The sequence below is a fragment of the Ornithodoros turicata genome, chromosome 6, assembly GCF_037126465.1.
Source record: "Ornithodoros turicata isolate Travis chromosome 6, ASM3712646v1, whole genome shotgun sequence".
Classification (NCBI taxonomy): domain Eukaryota; kingdom Metazoa; phylum Arthropoda; class Arachnida; order Ixodida; family Argasidae; genus Ornithodoros; species Ornithodoros turicata.
In genome coordinates, this window is record NC_088206.1 from 66,500,941 (window position 1) to 66,524,161 (window position 23,221).

Genomic DNA, 23,221 nt, shown 5'->3' on the forward strand with positions numbered 1-23,221 from the left:
TGACTGAGCGAGCTTGATCTATAATTCCAACGAGCTGGTGCGACGGACTTGTAGGCAACATGTTGATTGATTGATTGATTAAAAAAATAAGATATGGAGGCAAAGTGTTCCTTGAGTACGCGCACGTACGTCCCTTCGTGTGTGTATCATCAATCCATCGTCATGCGCAAGGAACATGTAACCCATACAATTAAAGATATTGTTTCTCTAGCTTCCGATTATACGGTGCCTGACCTCTCGAGACGTCAAATTCCGCGCAAGAGAACGTTGCTTACGACAAGCATGATGTGATACGCGAATAAAGCTAGGGCATCCAATGTGAACCCAGCGATTTTAACGTCTGCGCAGCGTATATCACTCTGTAGCTTTATTCCTTTCGGAGGAATGTAAGAATGAATGGGGGCGAACTCATTCAACAACAACGACGACGCCACACGTCCATTGATGAACCGACGTTGTATTGAAAGTATCGCGACTCATTACACGGCGTTCATTCACAGTCATCCATTAAGGATCATTATAAATGGGCGTCTTCGAGACATTGTAATGAATCTTTTCTTTTTCTCGACAGGGAAGTTCAAAAGGCTTTCTTCCAATGTATATGCATGGAACTCACTCAACATGCATTCACTCTGAATGAGTGAGTTGAGCCATTAAAACGCTCGTGCTATAACATCAACAACAACAACAACGTTACTTCCTCGAGGCGGTCCAAACTTCCCATCATTAAGGCGACACTGGCGCTGCTTTCACGAGCGGAAAGAAGAAAAAAGTAAACGCCAGAAACGACGTTAAAAAGAAAACCGCAAAAACAGATGGGGTTATAGAAAGTTCCCACTGCAAACGAGGCGTGTATGGCCCCTTCTTTCTTATTTTTCTAATTTATTTGTTAATATTTTTGTCGTCTGCGCCGTCGCAGAAGGCCGGGGTGGCTTTTGGGGTTGCGCATCGCTCGCTAGGGGTCGCGACGGATCAAATTTCGTTCCGTTTGCCGGCTCCACGCAGCGCCGGTGGCAAACGGGTATTTTAAAATGGTACTGAAAGAATGGCGAGAACACAAGCGAACCGGTGGCAAGGGTTCACGAGGACAAATTCCGAAATCAGGAAACGTTGAAGGAAAACAGTCAGTCATTCGACGATCATCAAAAGGAACAGAAAACGTGTTTATATGGCGTAACACTAGCACTGCATGAGTTATGTTTGTGTCGTTCTACTTTTCTCCCCAATCTCAATGATTTTTAGTTATCGATATCGTTGTACGATTGTAACGTATACTCTTTTTGCACTGTATGGTTACTGTCGCGGGTACTGCATAACTAGCAGTACCCACGTCTCCAACATCCCGTTGTATGCTATATCACGTCAGTCTCATTTCTCTCAGTCAGGAACAACGCCAACCTTACTTCCTGTTATTATACCTTCAAAGGCCATCGCTGTTGATCACGATCGCCTCAGACTGTTAGCTAATCATCGCCTCCATCTTCTAGTAGATTGATATTTTGTGACAAGATGTAATATCCACTAAGACTGATCATTGCCTATGGCATAATTGGCAGGAGGCCACCGATGGAGAAGAACAACCTTTCAAAGAGTCACTGACGTAGCTTTCTTTTGCGGACACACCTCACGTTATCATCATCAACGTGTGCTTGTTCCTTGTGAAGAAGTTTCTTTTTGACACGGCTGCGAACTAACCATAGCAACCGCTGGTGAAGCGATGGTTTTGAATACCTTAGCGTCTTTCGTAACAATCAGTGTGACAAAGTGCAAACCAGGATATACGAAAGTGGACATGTTGGCAGGCACTCATAGCGTGACGATTCGAAGCCACAAGGACGAAATGTCTGCCAGGGGGCAGATCTGGGAGGGGTCCCGGTGTCTCGAGTCCCACGTCTATATTTTTGTCGTCTGCATTCGTTGTGTCGTCTGCGAGTGGTTCATTTGATCTTATAGGCAGTGTATTTAAGATAATGCCCGACCGTAAATCTTCGCCAAACAAGCTGAGAGAGGGAGGAAACTCCCGGATCCGCCCTTGCTGGTTTACGGGCAATGTATAGAGTGAACCCTCGTTATTATGACCATGGTCGTTCACGAAAATTTTGGTCATAATACGGAATTGTCATATTAAAGGCACTGTAAAGCAGTTGACAAGCATGATATGCCGGTGATGTGACTAGAGACTTTGTTGCTTCTAAATACCAAATGCGAAAACATACGGCCGACAACGCGCTATAAATATTTTTAATTTGTCATGAAAGATGCGGCGTAGTGGAGCGGTGCGACGCCTGGTTAGACCCCCTGTACAGCGGGCAACACTGAAAATTGGTATTACACACTATTACACCGGAATTGGTATTACACACTATTAGTTTTCCTGTTTACCTATGCATTCTGAAACCCCTGTTAACAGTGTTTTTTGCGAAATAACAAAGTGCTGGCCGCTGTTCGATGGAAGCTCTCCCTACTTTTGCATGCACTACTGCATGCTCCTTCTGTTCGCGGCCTCTTTCGAACGAACAAACTCTCTGTGTGAACCTCTGTGAACAAACAAGTCCCGACGCTGTCTGGCTTCTTGAACGTCTGACACATTTTTTTCAACGGCTCAGCATTTCATTTCAGTTCGCTTATCCGTTTATCCTCAGATGTGGATCGTTGTCTGGATTGCAGGGGCGGATTTTATGGTGGATTGTGGTGGATTGTTATCTCGGGCCCAGTGTTATACGCATGCAATGTGGTTGCCGCCGTATGTGTCAGGAGTACGGACTCGTTTCGAATACCTAGTACAGTGTTGCCCGTAATCTTTAATTGTAATTTTCTAATTAATTGCACCGTCGATTGGAATGAAACTTGCGCAGTTTTTGTCCTGTTGGTTTGGACTATCGAATAGCCACACTAAATGACATTTGATCGGTGCTGCTTTACAGTACCTTTAACAGGGGGATTTGCAGAGGTTTCGCTGCATTGTTCCCCAGGAGTATGGTCGTAAAGCGCGTATGTCAGATTAGCGGGGGTCATATTAACGAGGATTCACTGCATACTTTGAGCGGCCTCTCAAAGAGAATTGTGTGTCGACGATCCGAGTTGATGATGAAGACAACGATTTTTTACCTGCGTTTTACGAATTGAACGAATATAAAAACTCGCTTCCCGGTAAATCTGAGACACCAGTCGCGTAATGATAAGCTTTTGTATTGTAGGAGTTAAGGAGAAGTTATGTATGGGCAGTTCTTTTCGTGTGATGCCTTTCCAGTTAGGTAACGCAACCCATATTATGTATTCATGTTGAGAGGCGTGTTTCAAGTCGGGTATTTTGGTAGTAGTAACGATGTCTAGCACAAAATGTGACTCTATGACGATCTTTTTTCTTTTTTCTTTTTTTGTTTGTTTGTTTGTTTGTCGTGATTACGCCTATCTCAGATTCAGCAAAATCTCAGCTAAAATACTGCAATGTACACCATACCTGATCCTGAATGTGAGCCCATACATCTATATACTCCTCGTGCATATCTCAGCTAATTATGCGGACAAAAGCGCCACGCTAATGAAACCCTCCCTGAGAACAACAACGAGAGCATTCTTAGCAACTCAGCGTTGATGGAACGCCAGCGAAAAAAAACAGCCAGACGAGGACATGCTGACGGCGGGCGAAAATATTTTCCCGCTGACGAACTAAAAGTTTGGTCTTTTCTCTATCCTGGCAAAGAGCCGTCCTTTTACAACAAGTCTGCGCGAACCCAGCGAAATTTCGCGGCAGTTTTTGATGACTGATTTAAAATAAGGCAGATAGAGCTGGGGAAAAAAATGGATGAAAACAACAACGGCGGCGCAGTTTTTGTGTATCTTGGAGAGTTTCCGCGGGAGGAAAAAAAAAAAACATGCGAACGTTCGCGCGAAAAGAGCGCTATATCCGCGAAGATGAACCTTGATGGAGGGAATAAATCATTGTTGAAGTATGCGGTGTGCACATAATGAGAGCAAAAAAGTATATAAGGGGGCCTAACCTGAGCATTTATACGTATTTAAAAAGGTACCATCATATACTTGGTACGCAGCGTAGTTTATAGACAGCCTGTACTTGATTTTTCAGCAGTATCGGGAGCTGACACGAACCCATAGATATAGCTCATGTTCGGTGAGGTTTGGTCATGTTATGAACTTTTAGTAAGCAAGTGCAATAAATATTCTTCATGGAATGTACCCGAGGTTGATATACCAATACGCAATTGGTAGTAGACTTCCACGCAAGCTTATAAGCAATACTACTACTATGCAGGTACTAATATGCGAGCTTGAAGGTATGGCGTTGCTACCGCGGTATAATTTGTGTGAGTGTATATTGATACACCTGGTTGTAAGCCATCAGCAGATGCTGCAAGACTTGCATATTTGTTTCATAAGATCTCCACAACAATGAACATTCAAAATACGCGTTTTGTTAAGCATTTTCATCGCATCGCTATCACATATAGGTACTTCACAGTTTGCCGGAGTTCTTGGGCGGCAGTGCGTGTGTTTAAGTATTTAGAAGTCGGACTTATACTTCGAGGCACTTTCTCCATATGGGGTTCCCACGCGCAAAAGTAGAACCGATTGAACAGTTCGGTTTTCAACAGTTTCAGTAGTAAACCCCTGAGGACTAACTGTCAGGAAGTTACTATTTGGTTTTACTATTTGAAGCATACGCACTGTAAAGGTAGATATTTTCGCGAGGTATTAATTTTCGCGAATATTTCGCGAAATTAAGGTTTCGCGAAATATAGGTACATACGAGGACATAAAAGTATGCGCACTGGAATTCGCGACGATATGAGCTCCACAAAGACAAATTGACTTAGCTGACGACCTTTATTCTCACAAATCTGTTCTTGTCAAACATTTCTATAATTGAAACGCCACTTCGAACATCAGTATATCACTTGGCATTGCAGATACCTGCTTTTACAAAACCAGCACGTCATTGTCACGGGATTTGAGTTCACGGTAAGCCCTTATGTAAGCTAGCCGGCATGGAGAGGCTTTATGACACTGCCGGCAGGAGTCATGAACCCCCGATCTCCCCGATCCCTTCCGCTTCCACGCGAATAGACCTTGTATCGCCCAGAAAAGCAAGCGCCACCTGTGGCACGCAAGGGATCATGGGAACTTCAAGCGCCTTCAAGCATTACGAGACGACCAGAGGCGGGAGTAGATGAAGAACAACAACATTCCCGGTGTGCACAGCATTAGCGTCAGCTGAGGTAAAACAGCCGACGACAGAGCAGTGTCCCTCAAAGTTCCCATGCTGCTTTGCGGCGCGCGTTTGGCGGCGCGCGCATCTTTTTAAGATCGTCTATTATTAAGACCGCGAAGTTAACCACATTTACAGAATTTATTTTTCCTCCCGTGCTGACCACAACAGTTACGATAAATAGCCAACCCATGCTTCGCGGTCTGGTAATAGTATAGTTCAGCTCCATTCACAAATGACGCGTTCGTAACGTGTGTGCGTAGCCACGTGCACAGATATCTGATTATCTCAGGGATGGGTAACGCACAATGCGATGACTCTTGTTTCTATGTCGTTTTAGATGTCATGACAGGGATACATTTACTGTTTTGAACGGCGAAAGGGTCTTGCATAACCTAGAGGAAGACCACAGATTATGAAATCCAATAATGCAACTGCAATAACAACAGTGTTGAACAACGTTGAGCTTTTGTTACAATGTTACACTAATTTGTGACAAGCTCGCACATGATGTTATTTATATTCCCGAAGGAGTTTGTATTTCATCAAGTATAGGCGGGGTACCTATAGAGGTAAGACTCCACACCTGAAGCATTCGAAACGCTCATCCATGGCCACGGAGTGCTATGGGGCTACAATGAAGGAAACCGTCTGCCGTCAAATATGCCGTATAAGCGCACATGTTACGGACGACGATTTGTGCATATAGTATTCATTCTCTCGAAGCCTCTCTTTTTGCAGGACACAGGAAACGTACTAGAATCTATACAGCACATCTTTCCGTGAAAATACCATGGCCGAGCATTTTTCGACACGCTCCACGGTGGCGCCCTTTTGTTTCTGCATAACTCGCGGACTGACTTCCAATTTCCAAAGTACTGAACGTCTGCACATCCTTTCAATTCGCCCCCATAAACTCTAACATCCAACACCACAGTCACACGCCGGGTGAAAGAAAGAAAAAAAAAAAAGACACGTATAAAAGACATAGCAAGGTGTCTGTTAAAGCACTTGAGACTCGGCGGACACGTTCGCGGCGATAAATATTCCCTTTATCCGTGCCTGAAGATATCTCTCTCGAGCTCTACAGGTGGCTGCATGTAAAGCCCTTCTCCTCAAGAGGGAATAACCTCTCCGCGGAAGACCATATGGCCGGCCGTTCTCCCTGCGCGATGGCTCTTATTGAGGCGAAACCAACAAAGCAGAGATCACGTACTGTTTTTGAGAACCGCATGCGTCCGAAGCATGTGTACATACAGATGTTTCTCGCGCAGGTACTTCAAGTCGTACTTTGAGAAACAATAAGATGTTGTGAGTCTGTCTCACGTTTTGTTTTGTCCGCAGAAAGTTTACCACCTATCTCGTCGACAAAATATATGTGACAGATTGAGCTTTCTATGTGATTTGTAGGGGAAAAAAAGGAAGTAATATTGCAAACATTACTCTATATATCAGTATACATCATATGAGAGTACGAGCAAAAAAGAGTGATTAATACTAATAATTCGTGGAATTACTTTCGCTAAACAACTGCGATAATTAGCGACGTCACAGTGATCTGCCAGTGGACTAAAAAAAGTGTAACAAAATAGCTATGTAATACGCGAAGTTTAGGGACTATCTTTCTGTGCTGGGGAGTAAATTTTAGGGTCATGAGACTAGAATGGGGAGTAATTGTAATCTAGGGCATTAGAAGCTGTAACTATCTCCCTAACTGGAAAGATGGGCGAATGTGCAATGCTCGACCCACATCGCCTTTCAAAACCACTACTGCTTTCTCCCTATACAGTGAAGATGAAGCTTAGTGTGTCCATTAATTCAAAATCTACACAATGAAATATGTCAAAGACTGGAAAGGGGACAAAGCGCAATGCTTTGTGTTGTTGACTGACGCGATGGAATCACAGAAAATGTGAGCCCATCCTCTTTGACGTTTTATCCCACGACGACGTACCACAGCGTGCTGCCACAGGGCGCTTGAAGATTCCGGGCAACCATACATCCCCGGTTTAAAACAGTACCTCGGTCACTGAGCATACGAGACGAAACGCCATACCGCTCATTCGCACCATAAACGAGCAAAAGGACTAAAAGTATACCTTTCTTTTTTCTTTTTTTTTCTGAAAAGGTTTTATTCACAGTGATTACTTAAGTGTCACACATGAAAATCAATCGCCGACTATATACACGAGGGTGGCATGCCTATGCCTTGAAAACGACCTTTCCCCCTTGTATTCCGTTCCCTTTCTCGGTGCACGTTTGCAAGCACTGAAGTTATGCCATTCTTGCTAGAAAGTTGTTAACAGTTTCACCCGGGAGTTAGCAACCTCGACTATGTTGACACAGGTCCACACAGACGAAAACGCTGTCTCACCCGTCATCAGCAACACAACATATGTTGTGTTGTGTTTTTTCTTCTTCTACTTCTTCTTATGCATACACAAGCATGCGTAAGTACATGCTTATATGATCAGAAACAAATACAACTAGTATAGGTCACGGGTGTCGAAATCTACGTTTTGTCAACCCACACGATATTTTGCAGCTTTATGTCGCGGGTTAGCCAAGCCAAGACAATGTACAGTATTACGTCCGCGTCGTATCCGGAGTGCTAAAAAAGTCGGGTAAACAATTTCCAGCTTCCAGATTTGTTCCAGCAAATTATGCAAAATGAGAAACCGTTTGTTCCTATGCATTGTCAATACCATATCTGTGTCATAAACTATGGGACCTCTTTTTGTACAAACTAACCCAAACTTTGTACCCCTGAAACAAGTAAATAAATGAATAAAAATAAAAATTAAGTATTTTCAGAAAGAACTGGACCAAGTTGCAATTATCGTGTAAAAGTATCTTTCAATGAATAAAACATGCACACGTTTTATTCATTTTATCTTTATTACAAACACGGTACTTCATCTTGGCGAGCTCTGTACTATATATGACAACCATATATACAGGCGCCTATATGATTCTGAGCCAAGGCACAGTTTCCGAAAAAAGAAAAAGAAACTCTATGTACGTCACTTATCATGACACGATAGCGCACATATTCAGTTCTTCGTTTATCAACATCCATCTTAGCTTCATCACGTTCAACACACACACACACATATTCCCAGAATGCACCGCCGGTCGTGACGTCACGGCCCAATGTTGACGGAACAGGCGCAATTTACGATACACTTCTGGCCTTTCTGCGGCACCGCAACTTTTTCGCGAAAGCAATTGTATATACATGTGTGAACGCATACGAATAGCCCTCGCCAGGCAAGGAAAAAAAAAAAACTAGACTCTGCTGGGCGTTGGGTTACTCCATTCAAAGATGTGTTTATGCGCGTTCTGGACCATGGTTTACATTCGCTTCTGTAACAGGCCGCGCGGAAGTAACGAGATATATACACAGGCAGAAACCACGCTTTTGTGGAGCCCTGCGTATACCAGAGCGACGATGGGTATATATATGGTTCACGGCTGGTATCTGGGACTGCATGCGTGTAACTCCGAAGAAGACTTGCTACGTTACCGCGCTCCGTTCAGACGTTTTTGCACCGGTGCCCGTTGAATGTGTCTTATGGCCGCCATTTTCTTCATAAAGTTGGAAGAGCCGACTGACCGAACTGTTCAGTTTGTGCAACGGGTGGCAGATAGTGACCACATTCTAATGCACTCCACTGTAGGTATGCATCACAAAGAGCTACTCTGGAACCTACGCTTGCTCGACTGGACAGCAGGGTCTTCGATATAGTGAAGGTGTTAGGATTTTGGGCACCGAACAGGAGGGATGCTGCCTTGGCGGCACATGTGGAATTTGTTGAGAGCTGTAGGATTCTCTGTGCATGATCTTGGGATAATTGTGAATAGTGGACTTCTCGAAAACATGCGAATAGTGAACTTCTGAATAGCGAACATGCGAATATTAAATAGCGCGCCACCATAACTCACTGACTGACTGACTGTTCTCCTCACTGTGTAGATAGATTTTATCATTGTCATTCCTGTGTGCATGCTATCGTTGTTCATCTGTATACTATATTTGTTCATGTGTGTTCTCCCGTGTGTGTGTGGCGCTGGGGGTGTGTGTGTGCGCGTTGCGGAGTTTATTGCGTCAAATAAATCTTCCCTTTATATACCAATAACGAACTTGCGAACAGAGCGCATGAGGAGTATTTTTGGAGGGTGGGTGGGGTGGGGTGGAGGGGGAGGGTTAGGAGTAGCAGAACAAGTAGAGAGACGAGTTCAATTTCTCCTCGTTTTTATTTCCTTACAAACAAACAAACAAACAAGACTTGCTCGAGAAGACAAGTTGAACGTTTGTTGCGATTATTGCGTATTTTTAATTTTTGTCATGTGCCAGGGTGCATATAGTTTTAGGAACAGATAGCAGCGAACGGTTACCATTGAAGTCGAAGGTCACGTGGGGTATACCGTATACTCTGGTGATTGGCAGTGACACGTTCGCTCTAATTGTCGCGATGTGTTATCGTGAGTAAAAAAATAAGATGAAATTTGCTTTTTTATGATCCATGAAGGATTTTCTTTTTTTTAATTGGACCGTTTTGTGCACGGGGAGTAACACGATAATACAGTGCTTCAAGAAATGCAAAAATCAGTAGCAAAAAAAAAAAAACTCCATCATTATGCGATATGTGCTTTATCGTCGTCCAGAATTATTCGCTCTCATCTCTTATCAAAACTTGATATGGATGGAGCACATTAGGGCTCTATCTTTCAAAACGTATAATAAACAAGAAATGATAAAGCTGCTGCTGGGATGTCCGCTGCGTTCTGCACTGATCACTTCCACACCCATCAAGCATGTTCTGAGATAACCCAACAAGAAACTGCGTTGTCCCAGCAGGTCCTGACCAACGCATGGAACTTAAAGCGAAACTTCATAAATTTTCGAGGTGGGTTCTTCTCACTTTCCCGTTTTTTCGATGCTCCAAGAATTCTGTGCGGTGCCGAGGACAGCGTCTCCGGAAGGGAAGCCATTCAGGCAGAAGTCTACAAACAGTTTCGTTTCTGCTTGTGTTATACACTGAAATTCAGTACACTTTATCAGTGGACGTCTAACAATCTTGCAAATGTACACGATCAGATATGCCGACCCGTTGCTACACGTATCCAATTATACACAATGCCATATCTGTTCACTGTCGTCTGCATAATCTACCACATTATAGGATCGACACCAAACATCAAGTGTTCACCCACCACATCAGACTTCGATATTAAAACTCCGCACAGAACTATGGCGGTCTAACAGAACTCTCCGCTTAGTCCAAACGATCGTCGTCTTCTGCTCAATAATTATGCCACGTCATCGCTTCGAGAGCCCCCTTGCGGCACGAAAACGAACTCTATACCCTCTCGTGATTTGTGAATCATTTCCGCATTGACGGTGGAACACGTTCAAGAGATCTCTAAAGAGCGACGCGCTCTTCAAGTGGAAAAACAGTCTCGCCCAAGTATAAACGGAATCCACTTGTTTACTAGTCGAATGACGTGATGTTTCGCCAGAGCCAATTCTCGAAATCAAGGCGTTGCTATGCTAATGAAAGGTTCTCGTCCGCCGTAAATCTGTCTGGCCACAGCGGACTGCCGTGGTAGCAGACGACTTATTTTGATGTGAGGCGTAGAGAGCCTAATTCACATAAATTTTCCCCCTCAGCCCCTTCGTTCCCTTTGCTCGTGATCGATTGTTTCTATACCGGTCGGCGTATATAGTGGTCTAAATTAAAAGGTTGCCATTGAAGATGAGCGAAGCTTCTTGTTGTGGGTGGCCTGTATGTGTTTGGGTTGAGCTTTTTCGTGCAGAGGTTGTGTTGGATTTTGTTAATGTGAAGCTTTGGAAGCAAAGTTGTGATTCCCTGAGGGCATTATATTTTGTCAATGTTCCCAGAAAACGTGAGGGTACATTTTTAAAAATGAACTTCACCACATAGCACACCCCTAGCCAACCAACATCCCGAGCGACATCGTTTCTTCCGCTGATTTGCGGAAAACAGGGGGCGTGCGCCATTTTTGTGGTATTATGCGGTTCATACTTGCCACAGAAATGGCGTACGCCCCCGTTTTCATCAAATCAAGGGAGAGAACGTTTTCATTCGGGATGATGGTTGGCTCAGGAACGTGCAGTGCGGTGAAGCTCTCTTTTTGGAGTGTAGAAAGTATAGTGTGTATTCACATGACACTCACATGACATTTGGGCCGCCATGGTGGCGGTGACTTTCGGCGCAGCTGCCGAGACGAGCGTTTGCTCGAAAACGAGGCCTATAGAACGGTGTTTTGAAATCCGGTCGCGTCCATCCTCCTTCTGTTATCCCGCAGACACTTCGTCATTGTCGCTCTCACGTTCCCTTTTACGAAAACTATGGTTTCCGCACTGAAAAATGACGCAGTTTGTCATCTTTCAATGCCGCTATATACCACGAAAAGTGACCACCAAGTGGGAGGAGCTTACGCGCATGGCCACGTCACAACGCGACGTATAGGTGTAGAGACACAGAGAAAGGACGATACTGGATTTTCAATCATGTCATGTATGTGTACCCACTACCCCGATAATGCACTTTGGTAGAGTATATCCGTGTTTGATGCTACTTTGCCAAATGCTACGGTAGGTTCCCAAGTGTCTTATCCGGCAATGTACAGTGTTGCCAGATGCTACGATAGGTTCCCAAAGGTCTTATCCGGCAATGTACAGTGTTGCCAAATGCTACGATAGGTTCCCAAAGGTCTTATCCGGCAATGTACAGTGTTGCCAAATGCTACGATAGGTTCCCAAAGGTCTTATCCGGCAATGTACAGTGTTGCCAAATGCTGCGATAGGTTCCCAAAGGTATTATCCGGCAATGTACAGTGTTGCCAGATGCTACGATAGGTTCCCAAAGGTCTTATCCGGCAATGTACAGTGTTGCCAAATGCTACGATAGGTTCCCAAAGGTCTTATCCGGCAATGTACAGTGTTGCCAAATGCTACGATAGGTTCCCAAAGGTCTTATCCGGCAATGTACAGTGTTGCCAAATGCTGCGATAGGTTCCCAAAGGTATTATCCGGCAATGTACAGTGTTGCCAAATGCTACGGTAGGTTCGCAAAGGTCCTATCCGGCAATGTACAGTGTTGCCAAATGCTACGGTAGGTTCCTAAAGGTCCTATCCGGCAATGTACAGTGTTGCCAAATGCTACGATAGGTTCCCAAGGGTCGTATTCGGCAATGTACAGTGTTGCCAGATGCTACGATAGGTTCCCAAAGGTCTTATCCGGCAATGTACAGTGTTGCCAAATGCTACGATAGGTTCCCAAAGGTCTTATCCGGCAATGTACAGTGTTGCCAAATGCTACGATAGGTTCCCAAAGGTCTTATCCGGCAATGTACAGTGTTGCCAAATGCTACGATAGGTTCCCAAAGGTCTTATCCGGCAATGTACAGTGTTGCCAAATGCTGCGATAGGTTCCCAAAGGTATTATCCGGCAATGTACAGTGTTGCCAAATGCTACGGTAGGTTCGCAAAGGTCCTATCCGGCAATGTACAGTGTTGCCAAATGCTACGGTAGGTTCCTAAAGGTCCTATCCGGCAATGTACAGTGTTGCCAAATGCTACGATAGGTTCCCAAGGGTCGTATTCGGCAATATACAGTGTTGCCAGATGCTACGATAGGTTCCCAAAGGTCTTATCCGGCAATGTACAGTGTTGCCAAATGCTACGATAGGTTCCCAAAGGTCTTATCCGGCAATGTACAGTGTTGCCAAATGCTACGATAGGTTCCCAAAGGTCTTATCCGGCAATGTACAGTGTTGCCAAATGCTGCGATAGGTTCCCAAAGGTATTATCCGGCAATGTACAGTGTTGCCAAATGCTGCGATAGGTTCCCAAAGGTATTATCCGGCAATGTACAGTGTTGCCAAATGCTGCGATAGGTTCCCAAAGGTCTTATCCGGCAATGTACAGTGTTGCCAAATGCTACGATAGGTTCCCAAAGGTCTTATCCGGCAATGTACAGTGTTGCCAAATGCTGCGATAGGTTCCCAAAGGTATTATCCGGCAATGTACAGTGTTGCCAAATGCTGCGATAGGTTCCCAAAGGTATTATCCGGCAATGTACAGTGTTGCCAAATGCTACGGTAGGTTCGCAAAGGTCCTATCCGGCAATGTACAGTGTTGCCAAATGCTACGATAGGTTCCCAAGGGTCGTATTCGGCAATGTACAGTGTTGCCAAATGCTACGGTAGGTTCCCAAAGGTATTATCCGGCAATGTACAGTGTTGCCAAATGCTACGGTAGGTTCGCAAAGGTCCTGTCCAGCAATGTACAGTGTTGCCAAATGCTACGGTAGGTTCGCAAAGATCCTATCCGGCAATGTACAGTGTTGCCAAATGCTACGGTAGGTTCCTAAAGGTCCTATCCGGCAATGTACAGTGTTGCCAAATGCTACGGTAGGTTCCCAAAGGTCTTATCCGGCAATGTACAGTGTTGCCCGGCATCTGCAGAAGCAAGAACTAACTAGCAAAATGTCTACGAGGATACACAATGTTTTACACAGTTTCACACTTTCCGTGTTTCTAAATCAGCTGGACTCGCGCGCTCTCACTACATGTCAAAATTGCTTGGTCCATGGCCGAATCCAGCCCACCAACGCTCTGCTATCAAAGCACTTCTAAAGTTTTTGGACAACGTAGGACCTCGGTCCCCACTGTGAGGCGACTCGATGTTCCATTTCACCGCATTACCGCCAGCACTGGGGTAGGGTATATCGCCTCTGGCGATGAGACTCCCTACTGATCATCATCTAAATAAAGTTGTTGTTGTTGTTTTTCACACATTTTCAACACGCCCGCGAGGGGGAGCTCGGTACGATGAGACGACATCATCCCCAAATTATTAGCGCCATAGCAAGGGACGTTACCAGTTGTGGTTTGTTATAGGCCAGTTTTCACATTATACACTCTTACAAAAAAAAGATGGAGCAGTTACACCTTTTAGGAGGTAATAGTTGTCGCATATTTGTTGTGCCTAGAAGGTTGCAAAGTTCTACATGTTACCTCGCTCTCAAAACAGAAGAACTTCACCGCATAGCACGTTGCCTGCCAACCATTGCCACGAATGATAGGGTTATCGCTTCTGATTCGGTGAGCGAGGGGGGCGTACGCCTTTTTGTAGAAATTTGGATATATGATAATTTCTTTTACCGCCCTTTTACACCCTTTATCAGACGCTACGTTGACCTAGGTGGTAACCATAGAAGCTACCACCTTTTCACCTCCTATATTTTCTTTGAGTGTAGTCCCACTGGTCTACGTCATCACCTTTATTAGCATACTGCAATGTGAGTATTAGTGTTAATACTACAACACTACGAGCCTGTTGTATTTTTAAAAAGACACGCCGTTAGAAGTTAATCTCATCATAAACTTTTAACCAGCCCTTTTAATTTTTTTTTTCTGTCATCTTTCTTAAACTGTTAAAAAAAACGAGCTTATGCAACTTCCGTCATACACCACCACCGCAATCGCAAGCCCTCCTCTCCGTCAATCACACGACATGTCATTTCTACACGTCTCGCCACAGTCACACTCTGGACCAATCAAATAGCACTCGTCACGGCAGACGACATTTAGACCACGCCTTTCTCTGTCATTACAGCGCATGCGTAACGTATCCATCTGAAAAAAAACTTCATTGTGTTTTGCGTCATCATAATAGTCTGGATCCTGCTGCGATGTATACCGTTGCGGTGTATCTTCCATTGTTTCTGTTGCTGACTTCAAACGCGAGCTTGTCTGGCAACAATGAGAGGAACCGTGGGTGATCTCTCGCAGCGACACGCAAGGTGGTGTCGTTGACGAAACAATGTATTCTGGATTGATTGACACGCGATGAACTCCTTCTGCGCCTGTCAATCATTTCTTTCTCTCTGTTCCGCTCGAGGTGTTGCTTGACCGTGGCCTGATGTGGTCTGGTGGTTTCTGACGCATTTTCGTTTGTTCGTGCGATTGCTGTGCTAACAACTATGGGCATGATCGCTGGGTGCTGATTGGGATTGATATTTCGACCTGAGTTCCGATCCCGGCACCCACTGTGTCGCATGAGGTTTTCCTTGGATTTCCCTCAGTCGCTTAAAGGCGTTATGTCGACGCAGTTTGCTATGAAGTCGTCCAACGACTCAGGGTACCCCCGAAAATGTCAAAATCGTCGCCGCGAAAATGTAAAACCACGTCGCCGAATCTCACAGGCCATGAGCTATGCGGACAGCAACAGTATCACCACATGATATACTGACAATGAGCGTCATTACTTTGAAACACTTTGGATAATACGCATTCGCCAATGCCTCACTCTTAAAAATGAACTTCACTGCATAACACGCTCTTAGCCAACCATTATCTCGAATGATATCGCTATGTGCCCTGATTTGTTCAAAGCGGTAGCCGTACGCCTTTTCTGTGACACTTATGCGGTTCATAATTGTCACAAAAATGGCGTACGCCTCCCGTTTTCAACAAATCAGGGCAGATAACTATATCAATCGAGATGATGGTTGGCTAGGAGCGTGCTATGCGGTGAAGTTCATTTTTAAGAGTGTAGTGCAGGCGAGATGAGTACGAAAAAATAAAAATAATTAGTTATCAAATCGAAAAAACATCTAAGAGAGCAAGCAAATACATACGGAGACTAAGTGAAAATAAAGCAGCGCAAGTCGCACCAGGGCATTTCAGCAGCAGGGCATTTCAGGGATCAGCAGCGGTCACCCTTCCTCGAGCTGGCGCAAGTAACAGAGTTTAACCAGCTTTTTTTTCATTAAAAAGTAAATTTCACAATTAATTACGAGAACTACACAACTCTGAACATTACTCCGCGAAAGTTATAGCAGGGTCATGTAAGAATCGGGCTTTTGTGATACCTTGTGTTCTCCCAGTGACGCGCACAATATTGTATACCGTCGCAAGCTAGTACTACACAATGGATAGACCGTTCACCGCCACATGGTTGCCAGGCAAAATAGCGTGAATGTCTGGAGGTCCTTCAGAAACTAAGACACTAATTTGTCTGCGCGCAGCTTGCCAATTGGCCGCCTGCCTTCAAAATAGCGCCGGTTTGTCCAACCTGCAAGGCTACTGGTTCATGCATCCCTGGAAGTCTAGGTCAACTTGAAATTACCTCGCCCGTATAAATATGATGTCGCGCTATCACAGTATACGATGACGTCATGATCTAACGTGAACAACTGCATCTGGCAACTGGGATCGTACGAAAACGATCGCGACGCAAAATTTACTGGATGTTGTTTTTGATACATTAATATTGGTCGTTTTAATCGATGACTTGGTCAGTGTCACCGAATACAACCTAATCTCTGGTCAGGGTTGCTTGCAGCACATTAGCGCCGGGTTGGTGCATAATCTTGTCCACGCATCATTTCCTTTTCAATGTCAGAACAAGGACTGACAGTTACACCACAGGGTTGCGGAACGGGGTGTGAGATGTGAGATGTGTGATGTGAATAAAGAAAAAATGGGGATGTGAGTTTCGACGAAGTCAAACTGGCTACCCCAGTACACTTAATACAGAAAGTTCAATCCGATGATGAGATGATGAAAACACAAAAGGATGATGTCCAGAGACGAACAGAGATGATAATGGGGTCACCCAATGCATTTCAATTCAATTCGGAGGAATGTCGATTTGTGGTAATTCCATTACTTCCAATTCCTCGGAAATAAAATATATGGTCAATTCCCATTCCTGGAATGGCTTGGCAGCCCCATTCCGTTCCTTTAATTCCATCAATTTAAAAAAAGGGGGGGGACCGGTAACCGTATACTGTATTTGTTAGCCCAGCAGTGCTAGAGGAGATTGACATAACACGGAAAAAGCACAGAGCCAAGGCTATTTCGCTCTACACTCCTAAAAATGAACTTCACCGCATAGCACGCTCCTAGCCAACCATCATCTCAAATGACATCGCTATCTGCCCTGATTTGTTGAAAACGGGAGGCGTACGCCTTTTTTGTGACAATTATGAACGGCATAAGTGTCACAAAAAAGGCGTACGCCTCCCGCTTTCAACAAATCAGGGCAGGTAACGATATCATTAGAGATGGTGGTTGGCTAGGAGCGTGCTATGCGGTGAAGTTCATTTTTAAGAGTGTAGACCGTGTCCCGGTGCGGTGAATGTGTGCAAAGAGCACTAGAGAACAGAAACAAGTGCATTGAAACCAAAACACCGGGGTGTCCAGACCATTCCATTCCAATTCCATTCCTGCTAGAAAAAAAAAGAGCCCAATTCCATTCCCAGAACAGTTTCGGCCATTCCATTCCAATTCTATTCCGCGCTCTCGTAAATCTGGAATCATTCCGGAATCATTCCAACTCCGGAGTGGCAACTCTGCAACCCTGTCCCCATACAAAGACGCAGTTTGTCCTTTCACGTATTCATCCACAGGGATAGTGTCACAATGCCCATCTTGGTGTCGTATTTTAGGGGTTTATTTTGATGCGGTATAACCGTTTGTGCTGACGTAAAGCTATAACCTGCGTGGTATAATAGTATACAGCGAGCGACACCTACCGGCAGTCAGAATTGCGTGGGCTCCAATTTCACCACTGGTACACTCTAAAAACAGAACTTCTCTGCAAAGCACGCTGTGCAGCAACCATTGCCACGAATGTTAGGGTTATCGCCTCTGATTCAAGGAAAGTGGTGGGCGTACGCCTTTTTGTGGCAATTTGGATATATGATAATTGCCACAAAAAGGCGTACGCCCTCCTCTCTCCTCGAATCAGAAGCGATAACCCTATCATTCGTGGCAATGGTTGGCGCACAGCGTGCTATGCGGTGAAGTTCTGTTTTTAGAGTGTATAGCCGCTGTCTAACAGGTATGATTCTTTGTGAGAATTCACGTTGACGTTACTGGTTGCATATCAGACACTCATGTTATATAGTATAAAGATGGTTGACACGACAATCGAAAGTGTTAATCATTTCCGAAAGCTCCGTGTTAATCACGCTTACTAGAAACGCTTCATAACATGAAACTATACGTATCCTGTGCGTACATCGATCATATAAGTTGGCGACATTTTAAAGCGAGTTTAAATGTAAACGGGCTGTTTCGAGCATATTACCTCACGGTGCTGCTCGTAACCTTGTCAATAATGCTGAGGCAGTGCCTCATCATTATTGTCGATGCTCCGATTGTTATTTCATCGCTTCTATAATAACAATGAACATTGACATTGAAATATTTTCTCCCGAATTTGATTCAGGGAATCGTCTAACTGGAAGGTTGCGTTAACGCACTAATTTTATATGCAATCTTCAAAGAAGTATTTGATCACGTTATAACATACCCCCCCCCCCCCCCTGCGCAGGTTTCGAGTATAAAACAGAAAATTCGTAGCAGAGATTTCCCAGACTTTTCGCTATAGATGGTGTTAAAAATACGGCTTGTAGTATATGTTATTATTTTCTTCTTTGTGATCGGATTGATCGGTTCCGGATTGATAGAACACTTCGAAGAACTGCCATGTTACGCGTGCAGGTTCAGCAAATATAGCGTACGGTGTTTGTAGGAAATTTCTTCCTCGTTCATGCAAGATCTGCACAAGGGAAAGGTGCATATAACTTCGGCCGATCCCGTCACGGCTAATTTGCCCAAAGTTCGATTTGAAACGATTACGGCAGCAACAGCCCGCTGTATGCGCGCATCGTACAACGTCATTGCGTGCCACGTGCTTTTTTTCTTTATCCTTCTTCTTTTTTTGCATCTTCAGAAACTAAGCCCGTTGGCGATGATGTCCTCCGTGTCAGAAGTTGGATATCACATCAGGGTTAATGCGTGAATCGAATGAATACTGATACTTCTCGTGCTTCCAGCACTGCGTGAGTTGTTCCACTATGGACCAGTGTGTATATAGGCCTAATGCGCAGTTTAAAAACAGTACTTCACTGCAAAACACACACGCTCTGAGGAAATTGACATTCAGAACTCCATTCATCATCAAAGTTGTTGTTGTTGTTTGACATTCAGAATGATTATAATTATTCTCTTCCCCGATTTGTTGAAAGTGGGACGCCTAAGGTTTTTTTTTGTGGCAGTTTTGACATGTTCTCCACCGTCACAAAAAAGTGTACGCGCTGCTCTCCCCTCATATCGTAAGCGACAACTTCGGCAAAATCGTTGCCACATATTGTGTTTTGCGCCGAAGTTATGTTTTTAGAGTGAGTGCAACTTGAAGTGTTTTTTTATTCAAACAAACTTACGTTGGAACGTCGGAACATTTATATGATGAAAAAAGATGTCGCAAACTGCTTCCTGTGTTGTAAATCATTATTCACTATAACTTCTAAACTATGTAACCTATGTGCATGTCTCTCGAGTCCCACACGAGAGATCGCTCTTACATAAAACATTACACATATACCCGTAAGGCAAAGTCTGCCTCCCATTCTATATAAATTTCTGCAATGCCGCTGTTCGCACTTTTTAACACGTTTAATTGATTTATATTAATTACCCTCAGGGTTAACAATTAACCCGAGTTACCGGGGTTGCCGTGTGCTCACTTCCCTGACGCTGATAAATCGTCAAAAACGTTAATTTTCTATTTCGCTCGCAGGTACAAAACTTTGATTCGAGCGTTTGCACCGCAAGGCCCTTCTGACTTATTACGCAATCATTCATATTTTGTACGTTTCTGTCTTTCTATTTGGACCGGCCACAAAATGTGTCCTGTTACCACCCTGTCAACGGAAAGACTGATAACTTCGTTTTCCGCCTCTTTGTATGCGAACGCATGTTTGTTACCAGTTGTTGTTCAGTTGGGTTCAGTTGTTACCAAGAGGGCCATTAAAAATTGATTATGCAATCGACGTCATGTACCACAGTTACATATCTCCGAACGGGACTTTCAAGTGCAACACGTTCGAACTGGTAAAAGGGAGAGAGTGAAGTGGCTTCATTGCGCATATTGACTTCATTGCGTCTTCCAATATTTATTTTTCCAGTTTTCTGTCTCAGTAGCTACTTCGAATATGATAGCGAACAACCCATATGCTGCTCGTATGAAACTACGAAAGAAAGACCGCTAAATATGTCACGAAATACGCTAAATTTTACGACGTTTCGCCAGATAAATGACGACACTGTTGTACGGTGGGTGCGCTTGTGTAGCGCCTGAACACTGCGCGTTAACATTGCAAGAAGATTGCAGTATGTCATATAATTCTGTGAATTTTGCTTGCTTGAAAAAACAAAAAAAAGCTTTGCTTTTTCTATATTTACCGATCTACATCAAACTCAACTATTCAACACGTCGTGTCGTTTCTCTCGCGCCCTTTGAATACTATTTTGCTCTTTTGGTGCCTTCTATGTCCTTTCAAAGCCTTCCACATATCGAAGGGAATCATCACGTGTCAAGATGCATGCATTCTCAAGCAAAGAAAACTTGTGTTTTGCGTAACGTAATTCCACTGGATTTCCTGGTATAGACAGAATAGCCCTCTGGCATCAGCGCAATGCTTTCTTTTTTTTTAAGGCTAACTATGTAGTCTAAAGACACGATAATTATCAGCACCTTCGCCTTGCTCAGGCGTAGTACACATCTTCCCTTTCCAAGAAGAACCGACCGCTTTTAACTGCTGTTTACAAAACACGGACGATGACAACCAAAGAAGGGTTTGCTATGTCACTGTTTCACGTGTTACCACAATAGCTATCCAGCGGCTGATCGTTTTTTCACTGCATACGGTAATCCATCTATCCCGCATAATTATATACTTTGTGTTGTAGTGTACGTCAATATTGTATTGTAGTATTGTAGTGTATAGTAATTGTATAGTATACGATGTGGTGTACTATAGAATAGTACTAGCCCATGAAGGTACCACACCATAAAGTGGACTTGTGGGTAACTCAGGGTGCACACGTACGTAAAGTTGTTGAGGCATTATTGACACAGAATGGCTGCTAACCCTTTAGCGGGTCCGTCAGCGATGGTCAGCTGTCCATCCGCCAGCCTCGCAATCATTCACTAGGCAATGCCGTTGGTAATTCAAACTCGCGCCTTCTCTTATGTCACTGCCTTTCACGTAACTCAGTGAGAAGCTGACTTTGTGCACCTTTAACTGCCGTTCACCCCAACTCAGGCGTCATATCGTCGCCATCATTAACGCATCCTTTCGGACAAAAATAAGACTTCTGCAACAAGAGTAAGTTACACGCAACTGACCTGTCCTTCGCTTCGGCTGCCCGGTCCCTCTGTCGCCGGTTCTTGAACCAGTTGCTGACCTGCGTGGTGGTGAGACCCGTGGCTTCGGCGAGTTCGCGCTTTTCCCTCGGCGACGGATAAGGATTATGAGCGTACCACTCACGAAGAATGTTACGCGACTTCTCCTTGAAGCAGTAACTCGTCTCTTCGCCGTCCCATATCGTCCTGGGCAAAGGGAACTTCCGACGAATCCGATACTTCCCAACTGCTCCCAAGGGACGGCCCCGTAACCGCTCGGCTTCGATGTAGTGGGCCTTGAGCCACAGGGCTTGCAGCTTCGGATGGGACGCAGCGGAGAAATGATGGGATTCTAAGATCCGGTACAGTTCCTTGAAGCTCCCGCGGTGGAAGGCGACGAGCGCCTTTGCCTTCAGCACACTCTCGTTCTTCTGCAGATGCTCACATGCAGGCAGCGACCACAAGAAACGTCCGAGCCGCTCGATGTTGCCCGACTGTTGGAGAACTTCGCACACACAGGCAACTTGTTCCTGCGTGAACCCAAACGAAGGCAACATGGCAGCACCCCCGCCTTCGGTCATGATGCTGTTGCAACGCACCGGGCGCTGCGAGCAACACAGAACAACTGGAGACGCGGCACTACTGAGTTGTTTCGAGGCGTCACTTTACGAGAACATAGAGGCGGTCGTATCGGCCTTCTCTCTCCCCCGACGCTGCGAGACCGCCCACCTCCTCGCCGGTTCGACTGCAACCTGCGGAAATAATCGCACAACACCTTCGTGCGACGTCCGTATCTCGACGTCCCTCCAGCGACGCGGTTTTTGTCGTTTTAGCGACCCATACTCTTGAGCAGACGATATTTTTTTGACTCGTTCGCTCCTCTTCTACCTCTCGAAAGCGCCATCGCGATTATGATAGTGCGCGTGAGGACAAGGCTGCTGCGATTGGTCGTTGTCATGGCGACGGAGGTGGAAGCTCCTCCCATTCAGCGCGAGCGCGTCGTGGTTGCCCACCTTCGCAAGGTTTCTGGGCTGGAATGGGCGGAGTGTTGGTTTTCAATGCGGTAAAACGGTTGAATGTGGAAGAGTTTTGTTTTTGCGAGCTCGTGGGGCTCTTAATTGAGAATGTGTGCCTTGTGGTTGTGCGAAGGTTTCAATTCTTAATTTTTTCTTTTCTTTTCTTTTTTATTTTTTTATTTTCTTACGAACAGGGGTTTGCGATTTTTTGTAAGGAGGTTAGACGAGTAGTTGTTTCGTTGAGGGAGATACGATTCCGAAGCAAGAAATGTGAGAGCTGAGAGGTTGCTTGCTTCCGAAAGATGTTTGTTGGGGAAGTTAGGGGTGTAGGGTTTTTGTGTGTAAGCCCATCTGCTAGGATCGAGTTCGAGCATTCGTGTGGGTTTTCAGGGGTGCCTCTTCCTACTGGTGGCTGTGACGAGGGTTGAATTACATAACATTATAAAGATACGTAGCGTTTCACTTGTAAGACGCGGAATGAGAGCGAGAGGCCTTTCATGGTTCCGGGTTGGCGTCCGTAAGGTTTTCGAGAGCTGCTCTAGCGGGTGTTGCATTACAATGCCCAGAGAACTTTTCGGGATGTTTTGTTTCGGGTTACCGCTATTTTTTTTTTTTTTTTCAAGTTCGATTGACCTTCAGCGTGCATTATTCTTCTTTTCCTAGGTCAACGTGAAGGAGCCAAATATGATTAACGAGCTCTGTATCCAGTCCCGGAAGCGTTTAAGAGAGACACCAACTGTTCTG

The 23,221-nt window shown here is 44.8% G+C and overlaps 1 protein-coding gene across 1 annotated transcript in view; it reads right to left on the minus strand.

Annotated features, from left to right (window-relative positions):
- The window catches only part of LOC135397086 (homeobox protein six1b-like), a 38,043-nt gene extending 15,732 nt beyond the window's left edge, over positions 1-22,311 (minus strand). Inside the window, exon 1 of the mRNA XM_064628421.1 lies at positions 21,465-22,311. Within this exon, the coding sequence (XP_064484491.1) occupies positions 21,465-22,042 (578 nt within the window). The 5' untranslated portion in view covers positions 22,043-22,311. The remainder of the gene's footprint in view (positions 1-21,464) is intronic.
- Positions 22,312-23,221: the final 910 nt, after the last annotated feature.